The sequence below is a fragment of the Glycine soja genome, chromosome 10, assembly GCF_004193775.1.
Source record: "Glycine soja cultivar W05 chromosome 10, ASM419377v2, whole genome shotgun sequence".
Taxonomy (NCBI): Eukaryota; Viridiplantae; Streptophyta; class Magnoliopsida; order Fabales; family Fabaceae; genus Glycine; species Glycine soja.
In genome coordinates, this window is record NC_041011.1 from 39,964,791 (window position 1) to 39,983,741 (window position 18,951).

General features: G+C 31.3%; 1 protein-coding gene across 2 annotated transcripts; it reads right to left on the minus strand.

The window, feature by feature from the left end:
- Positions 1 to 12,534: 12,534 nt before the first annotated feature.
- Positions 12,535 to 18,583, minus strand: LOC114370223 (ATP-dependent DNA helicase Q-like 1). Of its 2 annotated transcripts, none has more exons than XR_003657795.1 (10): positions 18,357 to 18,583; positions 17,943 to 18,271; positions 16,885 to 17,145; positions 16,421 to 16,584; positions 16,134 to 16,230; positions 15,988 to 16,031; positions 14,746 to 14,860; positions 14,371 to 14,654; positions 13,504 to 13,728; positions 12,535 to 13,255 (listed from the first exon to the last, which is right to left on the minus strand). XR_003657795.1 is itself a non-coding variant. In XM_028327518.1 (10 exons), the coding sequence occupies exons 1-10, from the start codon at positions 18,487 to 18,489 to the stop codon at positions 13,145 to 13,147; spliced, it is 1,833 nt and encodes a 610-aa protein (XP_028183319.1). In that variant the 5' UTR covers positions 18,490 to 18,582; the 3' UTR covers positions 12,535 to 13,144. The 2 variants fall into 2 exon arrangements, 1 of the variants encoding a protein (XP_028183319.1); XM_028327518.1 differs by having other exon boundaries at positions 14,301 to 14,654; positions 18,357 to 18,582.
- Between the last annotated feature and the right edge of the window lie 368 nt (positions 18,584 to 18,951).

The following is an 18,951-nucleotide window of genomic DNA, read 5'->3' on the forward strand; positions in this document are numbered from 1 at the left end:
TAGATGTTATGGGTCATTTTTTTTATTTTCCAACGGACAAAAATTAACGGTGAGATTAATTTGGTATACTTTTTACTCTTTCAAAAATTAAATTTTATTTTTTAATTTTTCAGGGATAGATTTATTAGTGTAACATTTTATAAAATAAATAAAAATGACTATTTGTTCTAATTTTTTATTATTTACCTGCCCGGTCATTTATCTACAGGGTAGTTCTTAGGTAAAAGCATTCAGGTAAGTTTGGAGAATATTTTTTTTTTATTTTCATTGAATAATACTTATCAGTACCATTATAAATCAAATTCTCAACACAAGAAATATATTATTTCTTAAAAAGTTAAGTATTTTTTTTACATTAACTAATGGAAAGATAATGCATAAAATCAGCTAATGACACCAAAACGTAGCCAAACCTGTCTTTTATAACTCATCAAATCCTTACGGGACAAACATGATTGCGATAAACACAAAATGTAGTTTTAACCACAACAGAATTTAATTCATTAGATTAAATATGATAAATGAATTATTATAAATCTTTTAATATTATTATTTTTTATTGTGACATGTAAAAAAATAAAGTTTTAACAGAAAACATAAATATCTTATTTATGCCAATTTGAACACAATTTTAACAATGAAAATAAATATTAAAATATATTTTATTGCATTAAATAAAAAGTTCAAATTTGTTGTTCCATTGGAAGGAAAATAAAGTAATAACCCGTCTACCACAAAATTACCTGGTCAACAGTTTGTCCTTGTTTTTTTTTCCTGGTTACTCTGTTTAATTATGGGAATTTTTTTTCTACATCCAACATATTTCCTCGTATGAAAAGAAAAAATTAAAAATTCATACAAATCATACAGATTTGTATCATCAATATTATATTAAAAATATATTTTATAAAATAATTTAAAACTAATGATTCATTGTAAGTCTCAAACCTATGAACTAACATGTTAATTATGTTAAAAATAATTAATGTTGTTATATATAACACTAAAATTTCTAATGTGTATTTAATACATATAAGTTTACATAATTAGTTTTGTAATAATTAATTTTCATCTAAAAATATATTTTTTTACATATATAAATTTTTATTAAATTTATGATTTTTATTTAAACTTATGCTTTTTATTTAAAATTTATATATGTAAAAAAAATACATTATTAAATTAAAATTAATTGTTACAAAATTTATTATGTAAATTTATATGTGTATTAAATATGTATTAGAAATTTTAGTATTATATATGATGACATTAATTATTTTTAACATAATTAACCTATTAACTCAGTTGATTAGAACGTAATTCGTATGATCAAATCGTAATCCATATGTTTCATATAAATTGTAAACAATCTGTAAGTTTCATACGGTTATTAATCGGTAAGTCTGATACAGATTATCAATTACACAAGGATAATGTTAAAATTAAAGAAAAAATTAATGATATATTAAAAAAAACACTAAGTGCAGAAGAAAATCCCTCGATTGAGTGAACTTTTAATGGACCGTCCACCACATCTTTAACTTTAGTGCATGTGAGGCGAGTCCGTAGTAGAATAAATCATCAATCTGATTGGAGACACTATTTATTTATATATTATACCTTATTTAATGAAATTGTCAACTCTCTGTGACTCCCACCTAGTCTGATAAATTTCTGGGGTGCAATTGCAAAACATTAATATTGATATAGTATTTATTAATAATACACGTGACGTGAGTGACTCAGAATATAATTTATTGGTTTTTTTAACCATTTATACCTTCTCTCTTTATAATATTTCTAAAGTACGCTACTTTGTATTTTATTTTCCAAAATACATGAGTTTTGAGCTTCTTTGAGAAGTCGGGATTTGTTATCCCGACTTCTGAACGTTGGTTTTAATTTTTTTTTAATGTATGTTTTAATTTAAATTATTAAAATAATTTAAATTTATTTAAGAAATTGATTTTATTAGGTTTAATTATTTTTCTTATATTATTTAATTTATATAAGACTTTTTTTAAGTTAATATTTTATTTTTAAAAAAAATCTGATTTTTTAATATTATTTTTGCTTTAATAAAAAATTAAAATTTTTAATATTATTATTTTATTAAATATAATTTGTTTGTTTGTCATTAAATCTTTTTTCAAATGATAATACTTTTTGTTTAACAATTTATTTATAAAAGAATATTTCATTACATTATAAATAAACTACTTAAACACTAACATTTGTCTAATGGAAGACGAAAGATGAAAATATGTTAGGATAATTGTTTCTGTTATGGCTTTGTTGCTGGAAAATTTCACATTTTTTTGTACTTTTCTGTTCATTTTCTTCTTCGTTCATCATCTCAGTAAGAATGCGAGTTGAAATCAGATAACCCTTTGCACGCGGATTGTTGAGAACCACATTAATGCGGTAAACATTCGCATGTAAGTGAACAAGGTGCAACACTACACATTAATGTACATGGCAGACTATCTCTTGCATCATGAGTGTTGATTGCAGTGTTCCACATCATGTGCCGAGGCCATGCGGATTGTTGAGAACCACGTTAATGTGGTAAACATTCGCATGCGAGTGAACAGTGTGTAACACCACACATTAATGTACATGACAGACTGTCCATTGCATCATGAGTGTTGACCACAGTGTTCCGTATTGCACGTCGAGCCCACGTGGATTGTTGACAATCACGTCAATGCGGTAAACATACACATGTGAGTAAATAGTGTGCAACACCACACGTTAATGGGGTTGTCAGTGCATGTGAGAGTTAGGTACCACACTGTTCTGCATCTCTGAAATCATGCATGTGTAGGCTATTATTATTGAAGTAAATTGAAAATAACAACTTTAAAGCATCGAACAACTACAAATACACAAAGACTGAGAAAAACTTAAATGTAATACAGCAATAAAATATGTTAAATTATTCATTCTAATTTCAGGGAATTGTGTAGCTTCTGTTCTATCTCGGCCCAACTTAGATCATTAACTTGAGTATGTGATAATAAATTATGAACATCAACTTTAAGTTCCATACATATTACACTTGTCATATTCACAAATGTATGAAACATGCACAAAACACCTTCTTCGTCAATAATTTGAATTGCCCTCTATTGAACTTAACCATTGAATTCATATACAGGACAACGATACCAAAGTGCAGTAATTATAGGTGTAACATCATTATGTCTAATTGATGACTATATTGTGGTGATTATGTTTGGCAGTGCCATTGTTGGATTCAACAGTAACGATTTTGTCTTATCACCTCTGAAAACTGCATTTGCACTTGAACTCTAAATGATTTCACCATTGATATAAACGTACGCACAAATTGGCTCTGACCTCATTTTGCTTGCTCAACCTGTTTACTCTCACAATTCGATTTAATGCAACTATGCAAAGTCTTTGATGATATGGTGCATTTATATATACAATCAATCACGGGTCCATGGTTCACGTGAATTGGAATCTCGATGTGTGACACTAGCGCAATCGAGTTAACGTGCTTTTGAATCTCGAGGCATTAGAATGAGACAAATTATAAATGTGCTTTGGAATCTCAAGACCTTACAATGAGATAAAGTGTAAATGTGCTTTGGAATCTCAACACAGATTATATGACAAATAGATGGCAGGTGCATGTCAATACCACATTTTCATCACCCAACTTCAAATTTTATATCATTTGTATTCGGTTTACCATTTAACATCATTGTCATGACTCATAGACCTTTATTGCATCATCAACACGTTCACCATTCACGTACCACGATTGACGACTTAATCACTTCATATTATCATACAATGCCTGAACCAGAACCACAAATTATATCATTATTATTGTCTACCGGATTCCAACATATTGCCCTAATCAAACAGTGCAAAATTGATCTTGCATTGATCACTCCATTGGTTGAACGATGGAGGCCTGAACCACACACCTTTCACCTGTCATGGGGTAAGTGCACCATCATACTTGAAGATTTTGCACTGCATCTAGGCATTAGAGTCGATGGTTGTGTTGTGATTGGACCTAACTTCTTACGTTGGGATAAGTTATACGATGAGTTACTAGGAGAAGTCCCTCCAGAAAATACATGTAAGGGAGATGCATTGAAGCTAACATGTTAGCATCTTGCGTGCACCATTGCCTGAAGAACCAATAATACACCAACTACAATGCAGGTGTAGAACTTACATAATATACATGATTGGTGGTGCTTTAATTCCTGATAAATATGGAAATAGAGTTCATCTAATGTATTTGAACCTATTACGTGATTCGAACAACATAAAAAAATATAGTTGGGGTTCTACTTGTCTAACAAACCTATATAGAGAACTATGTTGGGCATCATCGGAGGTTGGTAGAGTTATGGATGGTTGTGCCATACTATTGCAATCATGGGCTTGGTACTGCATGCCTTCTATTGCACCAAGAGTCCCACGACCCGAAACAACTTATCCACTCGCTAAAAGATTATTTACATATAGTGAAATCTAAATTTTTAATTTCAATGACGCGTATTATAACATTACAATGAATATTGATTTTGTTTCTTTTACATTTCAGATGGAGTGGTGATATATTAGAATAAAGGGCCACACCTCATGGTGACTTGGTCGGATATAGATCTCGTATAGATCATATGAAGAGCCATGAGGTATAATAATATCATGAACTGCACCATCAATATGTACATATTAACATTTACTGATGTTGCATTATTAGCATATATTTCAATTTTCTTGGGTCCCATATAGAGGATTTGAAGAACACCCACTAAGAAATGCATATATAGACAGGGAGATTTTGTCTGCATGTACTGCAATTATTTGTTTTCTGATTATGGAATGATATCAAACAAATCGGGTCAAGCTACAATTTGGACTACAACAAGATATCCCTGTTGATCCCATAAATCTTGATCGACTTCACCAAGTTGACATGCAAGACAATCATTATAGTGACTAGATGGAATATCATGCGAAGTGGATTAATATATGAAAAAACAAACGTAATGATGTTTTAACTGGACAATGGGTTGAAGGAATAGTGACACATACACTAGAGTACATGTAATGATATAGAAAAAACATTATTTTGTTCTTGTCTGTTGCACAACAACTAAATGATTCATGCACAACAATTACCCATAATGTTGCAGGGACAAGTGTTGAACAAACACATTTTGAAATTCCAAATCCTCATTCAATGTATTTTACTATTTCACTTGTTCATCAAACTTTTGGCCAGACTGGTGAGTCAGTCAGCACAACTAGCCATGAATGGATGACCAATTTATTTGGTGTCTATTTGAATACACCAAATTCTATGACATCATATTTAACTTCTTTACAACAGTTCGATGCACCATATTCATTTGGAGAACAAGAACAAAGTTCTTCAGCTGCAACAATCCACACTAAATACACTGACACAGAACAACAACATCATCATCACGTGGGAGAACCAGTCTACAGGAAAGAAGAAATCCACGACGTAATCGACGTCCACCACCCTGTGGGATTGATCATCGTCTTGGTCATTGAAGTATAAAATATTGTGATAATGGGATCAACTATGTTTAACTACCCCTATAATGGTTTCATAAAAAAATACCTCAAATTAAGAGTAAAAAATTAAAAAAAAATGTTTCCCACCCTTAAAACAATGTTTAAGTGGTCATCTTATGCAATTTTTTAAATTTATGTCCAATACATTAAAAACTTCTATGGGAACTTTGTTTTATAGTCCTCACGTCAAAGAATAAAAAATATATATCCTGTAATGGTTTCATCAAAAAATACCTCAAATTAAGAGGAAAAAAAAGTATGTTTCCCACCCTTGAAATAATGTGTAAGTGGTCATCTTATGAAATTTTTTTAAATTTATGTCCAATACATTAAAAACTTCTGTGGGAACTTTATTTCATAGTCCTTACATCAAAGAATCCAAAAAAAATATCGTGTAACGGTTTCATCAAGAAAGACCTCAAATTAAGAGAAAAAATTAAAAAAAAGAGTATGTTTCTCACCCTTAGAATCATGTTTAAGTGGTCACCTTATGTAATTTTTTAAATTTATGTTCAATACATTAAAAACTTTCGTAGAAACTTTATTCCATGGTCCTCACGTCAAAGAATAAAGAAAAAATATATCGTGTAAAAGTTTCATAAAAAAACCTGAAATTAAGAGTAAGAAATAAAAGAAAATATGTTTCTCACCCTTAAAACAATATTTAAGTGGTCGTCTTATGAAATTTTTTAAATTTATGTCCAGTACATTAAAAAATTTTATGGGAACTTTATTTCATAGTCCTAACATCAAATAATAAAAAAAAATATTGTGTAACAATTTCATAAAAAAATACCTGAAATTAAGGGTAAGAAATAAAAAAAAAATGTTCCCCACCCTTAAAATAATGTTTAAGTGGTCATCTTATGAAAATTTTTAAATTTATGTTCAATACATTAAAAACTTTCATGGGATCTTTAATTCATAATCCTCACGTCAAAGAATCCAAAAAAAAATATCGTGTAGCGGTTTCATCAAGAAAGACCTCAAATTAAGAGTAAAATAAAAAAAAGTATGTTTCTCACCCTTGAAACAATGTTTAAGTGATCATCTTATGCAAATTTTTAAATTTATGTCGAATACATTAAAAACTTCCGTGGGAACTTTATTTCATAGTCCTCGTGTCAAAGAATCCAAAAACAAATATATGGTGTAATGGTTTCCTCAAGAAAGACCTCAAATTAAGAGTAAAAAATCGAAAAAAAGTATGTTTTCCACCCTTAAAACAATGTTTAAGTGGTCATCTTATGCAATTTTATAAATTTATGTCCAATACATTAAAAACTTCCGTGGGAACTTTATTTCATAGTCCTCACGTCAAAGAATCCAAAAAAAATATATCGTGTAATGGTTTCATCAAGAAAGACCTCAAATTAAGAGTAAGAAATAAAAAAAAAATATGTTTCCCACCCTTAAAACAATGTTTAAGTGGTCATCTTATGCAAATTTTTAAATTTATGTCCAATATATTAAAAACTTCTATGAGAGCTTTATTTCATAGTTCTCATGTCAAAGAATCCAAAAATAAATATATGATGTAACGGTTTCATCAAGAAAGACCTCAAATTAAGAGTAAAAAATAAAAAAAAAAGTATGTTTCCCACATGCTCACATGTCATTTACCTGTGCATGTGAGTAAATAGTGGATACCTGCTTGCAATTGAAAAAATTGATAAATACCAATACCAGTTGAAGACATTCGTAGAACTTTCAAATATTCACCTCAACCCCTACAACAATGTATCACCTAACTGCATATGTTTATGTTTACAACAATAGTAAAATCTGCAACACTAATGAGGTCACCACCTTCATTAGTAACAACACAAAAAATTTCATGGTCAACAAGGCTATAACTCTTACTCAATTGCTTGAACTTGCTCACCAAAAAATAAACATTGAACCACACCAACATATCAAAGAATTCTGCTTTCGATGCCCCATATTTGAGCCAGGACAACCATATATATATACATCTTTTATTCTGGGAGATGAAGTTGACGTTTGACAAATGTTCAACATTTTTTACAACAATCCAACATTACCATTTGTGGAGTTATTTGCCACAATTTGTGACAACAATAACCCACAAAACAACCAACATGACTCAACCTCCAATGTTGACGACCTGTTATATGAATACGAGAGTTGTTGGGTCAAAAACTATGGTAGTGATAGTGACTCCTCTTCCGGACCGAGAGGATACAACATGTCTCCTTCCCACGAACCAATATTCAAACGAAGTTGGTAATCTGGGGATGATACGTGTGTTGTTACCGCTTTGAGATTATCCAATGGTGTGCCATGTTGGTGTTCAGTGCTTTAACATTAAGCCATTGTGAGTTTACATTGCCTACTTCATTTCGTGTTTGTTATTTGTAGTACTTAATTTAACTAATGAAATAAATCATTTGTTTCAGTTTATGTTGACAATTTGGTAAAAAAAAATGACAACTCAACTATCTATTATTTACAAAAAAAACTGACATTGAATTGACAACTCACAATTTAAATTCAAGTTTGAAAATAATATTAATGGACGTTTGAAGCACAACGTAGTAGAGTAAAATCAAATTCAAAATTGACAACACTTTACAATTTACACATGTCTCTGAAAAAATAATATATGTTTCATCAACAAAACTGACATTGATTTGATAACTCATAATTTAAATTCAAGTCTCAAAGTGATAATGGGCGGTCTGGTGCACCAAGTAGTATAGTAAAATCAAAGTCGAAATTGACAACATTTTCTAATTTACCCAAGTTTCTAAAAAAAAACAATAGATGTTTTCACCAACAAAATTGACCTTGATTTGACAACTCATAAATTGCATTCAATTTTCAAAGTGATAATGGGTGGTCTGGTGCACCAAGTAGTAGGGTAATATCACAATCGAAATCGATAATACTTTATAATTTACCCAAGTCTTTGAAAAAATAATAGATGTTTCACCAACAAAACTGACATTGATTTGACAACTCACAATTTGCATTCAATTCTCAAAGTGATAATGGATGGTCTGGTGCACTAAGTAGTAGGGTAAAATCACAGTATTATGCACTATATCGATAAAGCGAAATTACAATAATGACATGTGTCCATAAACATCAACGGGGCAAAGCTTCAAACAACTATAAATAACACAAAATACCCTCAATATAGTCACACACTTGCGCATAACATACCTTCACAAACCATATTCAATCTCAATACTATGACATTCTTAGGAGAAACAAGCACTCAGATCATTTCCAACTCGAGATTAACATTCATTTTTCCAAATGGATCAATCATTCACAACCAAACTAGTGCTTATTTTCAATGTCCTACTCCAATACCGATGCGAGTTCTTGAAAATTGTTCTTTTGATCCATTGAACAGTAGAATTCACAACACCCTTAGACTAACCAATGACCAATTTATGGATAAAATCTACTATCGACAACCATCCATAGTTGCAAGTAAGCAATCTTTTTTTCATTCTCTACAATTGGAAAATGATGATGATGTTTGCACAATGTTAATGTGCAATGAGTAATACTCATGTGTTGGCCCTATAGAATTATTATGTATCATCAATAGAACACTCGATGGTATATTCAACCTACTTTAACACACCATCACTCCTACTCATGATACATTTTTTTATTACAACGGCAAGTGGAAAATACCATGACAATGCGATTTTTCAGGTTACTCCTTCACTGGAATAAATCCAATAAGATTTCAAATTCCTTCAGGATGTAGCATCGAAAAACTCAAGGATGTCATCAAGAAGTTGCGCCTATAGGGATTCCCTTTATGAAATTCATGAATCACAATTGGTCAGACAATTGTTCTTTTGACAGCCATGACATACAAAATATTCAGAAAAATTAACCAAGTATCAAATAATAGAGTTGATAACCAATAAAGATGTGTTAAAGGTGCTAATAGAATCCAACTATTGGAAGCGTTTTTGTCCAATATAATTTTAGCTATTTTTAACAAACCAATAATCCAACTATTGCAAGAAGACATGTTCACTGCACAACATCTTTCAAACTAAGATTACTTTTTTCATTTTCATGTTTAAATTGTTATTGTTATTACATTGAGTTGTTTTTGTTTTATTATGTTTTATTTATTATGTTTCAAATTCATTTTATTATTTTCAATTGTTATTTGAGAGTTTTAATTTCTCCAAAAGTTTTATATAAATTAAATATTATCGAACAAAATTTATTATCAATTAAGTCTTGTACAAATTAAATAATATAAAAAAAATAATTATACTTAATAACATTATTTTCATAAACAAATAAAAATTATTTTAATAAAAAATTATTTTTAAAATCAATTAAAAATATTTTTATATAATATAATATTTAAATTATTTTAATAATTTAAATTAAAACAAATTTAATAATAAAAATAAAATGTAAATTATAAAAAATAATTAAAATCAACAAAAGTTGGGGTGACAAATCCTGACTTCTCAAAGAAGCTCAAAACTCATGTATTTTGGGAAATAAAATACAAAGTAATGTACTTTAGAAATATTATGGAGAAAGAAGGTGTAAATGGGTAAAAAAATCTAATTTATTGATCAACTGATCATCAAACTTCAGGTGAGTTGCTGATTTGTAATGCTATTGCGGTTCAGAAATAATTTTAATTTGTACCTAATGTATATACTGTTAGGCAAAGTACAATGTGTCAAAAGTATGCATACAAAAGTTTTTGGTCTCTTTAATTTTCACTAGAAAGAAGCTATTTCTCTGTTTTTTTACTCGAATAATTTTATTATTTTGATTTTACAAAATTTCGCTATCGAGTATATATATATATATATATATATATATATATATATATATATATATATATATATATATATATATATATATTTTGTTGATTACTTAACAACTCTAATGCATTTATCCTTATATATCTTTCATTCTAATTATATTTTTCTATGCACAAAAATCTTATATCTTACTTAAAAGGATCGTGTTCAGTATTATTTGAAATCAACATCTGATTGGTATCAAGGAATTTACAACTAGCAAGACAAAAGAATATTTTTATTTATCCATAAAAATAAAAAATAATATAAAAAAATTTATAATAATTTACAAATGATGTTTAACAAATTTAACTAGATTCATTTGTTATAAGAAAAGAATATAAAAAAATGATTAGTTTATAATATATTTTAGTGCAATTGGTACCAAAAGAAATATAGTTTAGTACGACTAATAAAATCGACAGACGTTTATGAATTATATCCTCTACAAGTAGTACAACCAACAAGATATACGTGAAAGCACCATTTATGAACTATCTTATTTTAAGGTTCATTTTTCCAATATGTCATTTGTCTTAGCATCCCATGCTCCGCCAGTTATAGCAAGCTTCTATACTTGTTTTCTATCGAGGAGATTTATGTGAGGGTGAAATTGGCAAAAAAAAAAAAAAAAACGCAAGTAGTTAAGACGTCATGCTGAAAATGTTTCTTGTTATGAAGAAGACACCAAAGAATAAAAAATCGGGACTGCTTGGGAATACATCGCATGTGCTTTTATTTAATAATTTCTTTTTACGAAACTTACAATTCGCCTTTAGACCTTATATGATTTGTCAATCTTATATTAATATTACATTCATAGAATCATATTTCATAAAACTCTATTGACTAAGTTTGCATCGTACAACGCAAATGAGATATCAAAATATTTGGTTGAGTAGCTTTCATACATAGAAGTGGACTATCATACTATATGGATCACGATCACATGTGAATCAGAATCAGTAAAGAACTACAGGTCATGCAGTTGGACTCAGGATGCATATATTTCAATATCGAAAGGTGTGTAATAAAATTTTATAGTTGAAAATATGTATTTTATCAAAGATTACTCTACAACCCACTAGAGTTTGTCTATTGGTAAAGAATTTGGACAGTATATATGTTTTACTGAGGTATTAAATTTTATTCTAATTGTCACCATCATATACAGAAGAAAAAAAATTCTCAACATTTATTTTCCTAATCTCATCCCAATTGGGTTAATCTTTCCACGTGACAAATCAAACTTCCGTAAATGCATTAGAGTTGTGTTATTCACACAACTCATACAATATTTATACAACTCTTTTATATCTTCGTTACATCATTTATTACACACATCTCATTCTTTTCATTCTTAGTCATATAAATAAAATAGTAATATGTTGTATGAATTATTGTACAAATAATATTTTTCAATACATTAGGTGTATCATATAAAATTATATAGAAGTTATCAAATTTAGACTTAAAATTATTCTTAATCGTTCATAAAGATGCTTGCATGGTCAAGGCTAACCCTCTTTCACCTCTCACTAGATAAATCGTCTTAACTTCAAATTTGGTTTATTATTAAAGTTTTCCAGATTAATACAGTTAATCCTTAGAAGTAGTAACTTGTATTATTTTTATCCGTCAAGTTTTGGTCTATACGAGATAGTACTTTTTTTTTGGTGAAATACAAGATAGTACTTTGAGGAATAAAATTATTTACAAGTTGACAATTTAATAGGATAAGTTCGTTAAATAAGTATCACTTTAGAAAACCAATAGTATAAATTTACATTTCCAATGACCAAAAAACACAAGTCGGCTTCTAATCACCAAATTATATTAGCTCAGTTTACAATAATCATTTATACGATAACATAATTTATTATGCAGTGATTATGATTTATGATAATCATTTATACGATAATGTAATTTATTTTTCATGGTACATCAGAATTGAATCCACTTTGCTCAATGGACTCTTCATTTAATAGCGGTGGTGCCCTTGCAGTTAGAAATAAATGCATGCATTTATTCATATGTACTCGATGTCCACAAGTTCTCAATTCAGCATCATTACTGGCCCCAGAAGATTTGTATGGTGGATTCCTCAGATCAGAAGTTGAATGAAATTAACATGAACAGACAGTATTACTGGAATCATGCTTATTTTCAGCATTGAACTAATGAAAAACAGAAATTAAAATTATAAAAATGTATAACCCCATCAATCTCTTTATTAGCATAATGTGTTCCCAAAATCATCCCATATTGACCGAGAAAATATTTCAAGTTCTTAAAAAATTTGACGCTTCAAAAATGGAGAGGAGGTCCAGCTGTTCCAGGTGAAGCTGTATCCACTATCCAGTCCTTGTACTTCAACGAACTAGAAGGAACCATTGCTAACTCTAGACCAATAAGATCATGGCCAAAAAAGAAGCTATAGAACGAAATTTCCAGTTTACCAAGATTAGAATTTTGTGTGAATTTAATTCTTTTTTATTGTTCCATCAATTTTTTTCCTTCAAAATTTTGGTACATCTTGGATAAACATTTCTCTTTTTTGTAGATCTGAAAAATAATGACCTAGAAAGAGATTTTGACTTTTCCACGGGTAAACCATAAAGATAAAATCCCAAGGGCAAAAACGCAATAGGTACTGCTCCACAAAGTCCAGAGAGTTGGTTAGAGCGTACCAGACTTGATATTGATCGTGCAACAACTCACAATACATTCTTGAGACAGTTATCACAGGGGCTAGATCCATACTTGCAGTCTTTTCTATCAAAAGATTCTCCAAAATGTTTGAGTAAAGTTTGTCTCCGGCATTCAGCCTACCCATACAAACAAAGATAAAATATAAAGTCTTGGGGATTAACGCTTTTCTGCACTAATCGTCAGTTTGTTACACCGTTAAAAACACGGGTGAACAATTTATGGATGATTTTTATATGAAAACTTATATCGAGAACTCATGCATTATTTTTTTTTAACTCCATTTTCAAAGGTATTAAACTGACTATAGATGTGAGAGAAAAAAGTAAAAAACAAATAGATGTTGAAATGTAAGGAGCTTGATTACCTTAATTTCACAGTACTCTTGCATCTTTTTGGCTTGAGCCATTGCTGTCTTAAAACTTTCCTTTTTATATCCTTGGCCATTTCTTATCATGCATACAACTCTACTAAAATCCTTCTTTTGGTATAGGGCAATGCAAACTGAAGGAAAATTATCTCTTCCAGCCCTTCCAGATTCTTGATAATAGCTTTCGATTGATTTTGACATTGTATTGTGAATGACAAAGCGCTGAAAACATGACAATAAAAAGGAATATTTGAGTAACAAAATCTATAAATTAAAGATACCAATAAGAACTTCTTGCTGTTAGAACTGATCCCTATATTTGCAAGTGTCTACATTTTCCCTAGCCAAGCAAGTTCTGCACTAACGTATACATATTACATTTAAGTTTACAAGGCAGTAGGTTTATACTTCCAACTTATGCACTTGGACAGGATGGATAAGAATAAGATTATAAGATGATCACTAGGAATTTGAATAATTGTAGGAATTATCATTTTTATTTGAAATTTAGTTAACTCAATCAAGGAAAAATGGCTTGGAAAAGAACTTCCTGTGTAAAATTCAGAGTTTGAGATGAAGGTTTTTGGTAATGATGTGGCTTTACAAAAAGGTTGTCCCAGGCATTTCTTAGTCAGCAGACTGGTGATCAATAAGTATCAACTATCAAGTCATGGAATTATCTACAGAGAAGGATGTAATTTCTTTCTTGAAGTGTAAAATTCCTAAACAAAGTTGATCATGAAATTGTGAATGATAACAGAATTATTATAATTTTAAGATGTAGCACAACTTACAACATCAGGTTTGTCTATCCCCATTCCAAAAGCAATAGTTGCACATACAATATGGACCTCTCCATCATACCATTTTTTTTGAACGGCTACTCTCTGTCGGGCAGCCAAGCCAGCATGATAATACACTGTTTTGATCTTGCATTTCTCATTCAAAAATTTGGAGACCTCAACACATTCACTTTTTGAAAGGCAGTAAACAATTCCACATTGATTCCTGAAGCGATCAATTAGTAACTGTCCTAGCTGCTTTAGTGGCTCCTTTGTCTTAGCAATCACTTCATATTTCAAATTTGGTCTGTCAAAGCTTCTTTCAAGAACAAGTGCATGGGGAATTCTTAAAGCCTTCAATATGTCCTGAAAAATAAAAACCATTTAAAGGTGAAGGGGAGGGGGGGGCAGATACTCAATAGAACTGTTCATCATAGTGATTTGATATTCTGATTACCTCACGAACAGCATGCGTTGCAGTGGCAGTCAATGCCATGACAGGTACATCTGGAAAGTGTAGCTTAAGAGATCCCAATCCCCGATAATCAGGCCGAAAATCATGTCCCCATTGGCTGGAAAGCATAATTTTCAATTTAATTGTAACGAGTGAATAGTAGATAATTTGATATCTCTTGTTAACAAAAATCACATAGCTTTAAAAACTCCATCCCCTGTTGAAGTTGCCAATTTTAAGTTCTGCTTGCACACCAAAGTTTGAGTTTGACCTATTTTTTTCATCTTACTAAGAAGCTAAAAGCCACAATTAAAACCTTAAAACAATACAGCTAAGGCTGTTTAGTATGCTTATAATTTTCTTAGCTTAAACATCTATAACCATTCCCCAACTCAAACTACTCTCAAGTATCAACTAACCATCATCATAGATCCCATACAACCTGTCCATTTTTTGCATGAACCAAGACCTACAGTGCCAACTCTGGCCACACAACTCTGCCAAAATTGAAACTCAAAGACTTGATTTTTGGAGAATCAATTCATCCTGAAGCATCAAATGAGGTCTCTTGATCGGTTGATTGTACTAAGGTGACTTAATGGAAAACCAAATTTTGGATTGGGGACCAAATGTAGCTCTCACTCAGTGGTAAAGAATAAACCAAAATCTCTTGTGCAGTCTTTCTTAAACCCTAACTTTTTCATTTCTTACATTTAAATGTGAAAATTGATTGAGTGGGTCATTATCTTGATTTCTATTGATTGAATTGTGAATTACCATTGAATCTTCGTATTGATTGAATAAACTGATGCATTAACATTGTTGTTGTGATATTGGCTGCATTGTGAACATACAAATTGTCTCATTACAATCATTCCATTCATTGCACTCCATATAAGTAGGTCATTGTATAAAGTTGGCCACTATACATTATAGGGCAGTGCAGCTTTAAGAATGTGTGATCAATGGTAATGTTATGTTTCAGAGTTTCATACAATTGTATGTTAGCTTCCATCTTAAAGCAAATTGGTTTTAAGATGGAATCTAACATGGCATTAGAGCCTATAGCCCATCTTTGTGAATCGCCTATTCTGGTAGGGATCACCTGTTCTAGCAAGCATTTGTGGAGTGCAACTTATATATCTATTGGGCAACTTTAATTAATGTCTTTAAAATGGAATCTAACATTGTAGTCATTGATAAAAAATGATTATTGGGATTGTACACAAAAAGAACAAGGCATACCTAACACAATGTGCCTCATCAACAACAAAACCTGCTAGCTGTCCCTGCGATTTAAGTAAGAGGGAAAACCAACAAAATATACTTCAAAATCTACTGCTCTGCCACAATGATTTCAAAAAATTCTACTCAAATCAAGAAAACTTTACCTTCTGATGCATGAATTTTAGAATCTCAAGAAACGATTGGTTGCCAGCAATTCTCTCAGGTGTCACATACAAAAGTTTGCATGATGGTTTGTCTTTTCTGGATACAAGAAGACTAATGTAAGAACAATTTAAACATTAAAACAGTCAGTAAGCTGGAAGATTTTTTTCAAAAGAAAAGAAAGAAATGATAGTAGAATTAGTGCATTACAGTATTACTACACTATTCTCATGGGTAAATTATCAAACAGAACATGATAGATAAGAATACATAAAGAAGTGAATTTCACCTTAGCTCTTGGAGCACAGCTGTGACCTGGGAAGCAGTTTGTTGAGAATTTAAGAAAGTAGAAGGTATTCCGAACTTGAGGTTTAGTGTTATAATCTGGTCCTGAATGAGTGAAAGTAATGGAGATACAACTACTGTAACACCTGGTTGAAGAGTAGCTGGAAGCTGTAAGCACAAGGTAAGGCAAACGTGTTCAGAAGCACAAATTATAGGATGACAAATAATATTTCACCTATCAATGGAAGCTCTGTGTACAAAGCATGGTTTGGAACTACCCATTGAATAATGAATAAAAGAGGGACAGTCAGCATACACAATCATTTGACACATTCTAGATCTTTATCACTTTTGAGCAAATAGTTTCTTCAGAAGAACATAACCACCATCCATATTAATTGCTTAGAAGAATATGGCCAAAAAATAAACAGAGAAAAAACAAAAAAGGGATTACAAGAAAGAACTGACCTGATAGCAAAGAGATTTACCGCCCCCAGTAGGCATAAGAATAAAAGAATCTTGCTTTGCCAAAGCTGCTTTACATGCTTGATGCTGCAATGGTCGAAACGTCCTATTACCAAAGATAACAACATTGGCCAGTTCAATATCATCTAGTGCTTGCAATTCTTCATAAGTGGGACTACTGCTTGTATCCCTTGATGCAAAGGAGGATTGCATTTTGCTGGAAGTTGATGAAACTGACCCTTGAGTAATGCCACTTCTGTAATCCTACAACATATAGTAATTATTTCAGTATAGTCTCTCATCATGGTCTCGGTCTTATATACCAGAAAATGTAACTACGGAAAAGAAAATATAATAGAACTACAAATAATCACAGGAAATCTTTACCTATTATTATTGCCCTCCAAAATAATCAACTGTTTCAGAACCATGCAATAGTTTTAGTTGATTACCTAAGAAAGAAGGGTGGGTGAAAAGCTCTCAAGGCCCCAACCATCGAAGAAACTGTCCTTGCAATTTTTTATTAGTGCCATATTGTTTTTTGAGTTACATCACTTCCTATTTTGTTAATTTCGTTTTATTCCTGATCATTTAATAATCGGTGTTCAAGGTTTTGGCTTTCGAAGAAGCCTAACATTTAAGCATTAGAGTGTATATGCAGACCCATAATAATTTTATGTCCATTTAAGTGCATTTTTCTCACTTATAAAAGAATGGTATAGCTTTAATCTTGTTCACAAGGATTTGAGTTAATCAGCATCAAATGTACACATCACTCTGTGATGTAGTTTTAGAAAGCTCACTATCATTCCTCTTCCCACTTTTTTTTATTTCCTCCGCATCAATATTCCTTCCCTATCCACTTTATTTGTTTAATCCACTGTTATTTATGCATGTACACATCCAAATCTCGCATATTCAGCATTCTATTGAACTGTGAGTCAGAGATTTCATAACACTCCAAAATAACTAAGGAAAACAATCTGAACTCGAAGAAATTTTAGTCACTGCGATTTCGAAGTATCTTAGCAAATAATAATAAAATCAAATTATTGTGTTACCGTAGGTTTTTCCCTCGAAACACTACAGTGCATATCCTCGTCGTCACTCGAATCCAACTCCACTACATTAGTGTGGCTTTTGCCTTTGCGTCTCTGCGGTTGAGGCGAGTCGTCAACAATGTCAACGAAGAAGCTTCTCGAAGCATCGTCATTATCTGCATCGGCACACGTGTCAACGGTTTTGTCGAGTACGTGCGTCAATGTTCCACACGCTTGCGACTCCATTTCCTGCTGGTCATCCCAATCCTCGGTCTGCATCGACTCCGCCAGCGCCGCGAGAAAATCGTCGCCGCAGTGCTCGACGGTGATGAAATCGCGACCGTCTTCGCCTGAAGAGAATGAAAGCATCGAATTGCATTGCGTGAATTTGAAAAAAGGGAAACGGAATTGGTAAAGTGTGGGTATCGTACGAACCGTAGAGAGCGATGAGACGGTCGAGGCATTTGTTGGCGGAGGATTCGTCGAAGCCAAATTCGAGGGCTAAACTGATTAAGCGAACTTTCTCCAACTCCAGATCTTGGTTCTTCTTCCTGCTACTGCTTCCCATTTCGATTCCCGCGCTTTTTTCTGCTTTCAATTCTACTTTGCGCTCTTATGCTTCTGCTCCCTCCCGGGTTTAAGACAAGGTTGGGGACGCGGACTTTGCTGCTTAAACAGTAAAACGAGGTCGTATTATTATTATTCTTCAAATTAATTGTGATAAAATAATACATTATCTGCTTCAAATAGTGAAATAATGTTTCTTTAATTTTTTTATTATTAAGAAACACTAGGAAAACAAAGAAAGACCTTAAAAAGTTATTGAATGTTGGTTGTATATTTTATGAGAGGTGTATCTAGTAAGAAAAATAAGAAAATGAGAGAGAGAGAGAGGTGTGAGCTGTAATATGATATATGATCACGAAGAAATAGAAAGAAAAAGAAAATAAAAATGAAGAAAGAGATATAAGAAAAAAAGTTGCATGATAAAAAAAATCATATATCATCTGTATATATCTTTTTTCTTTCT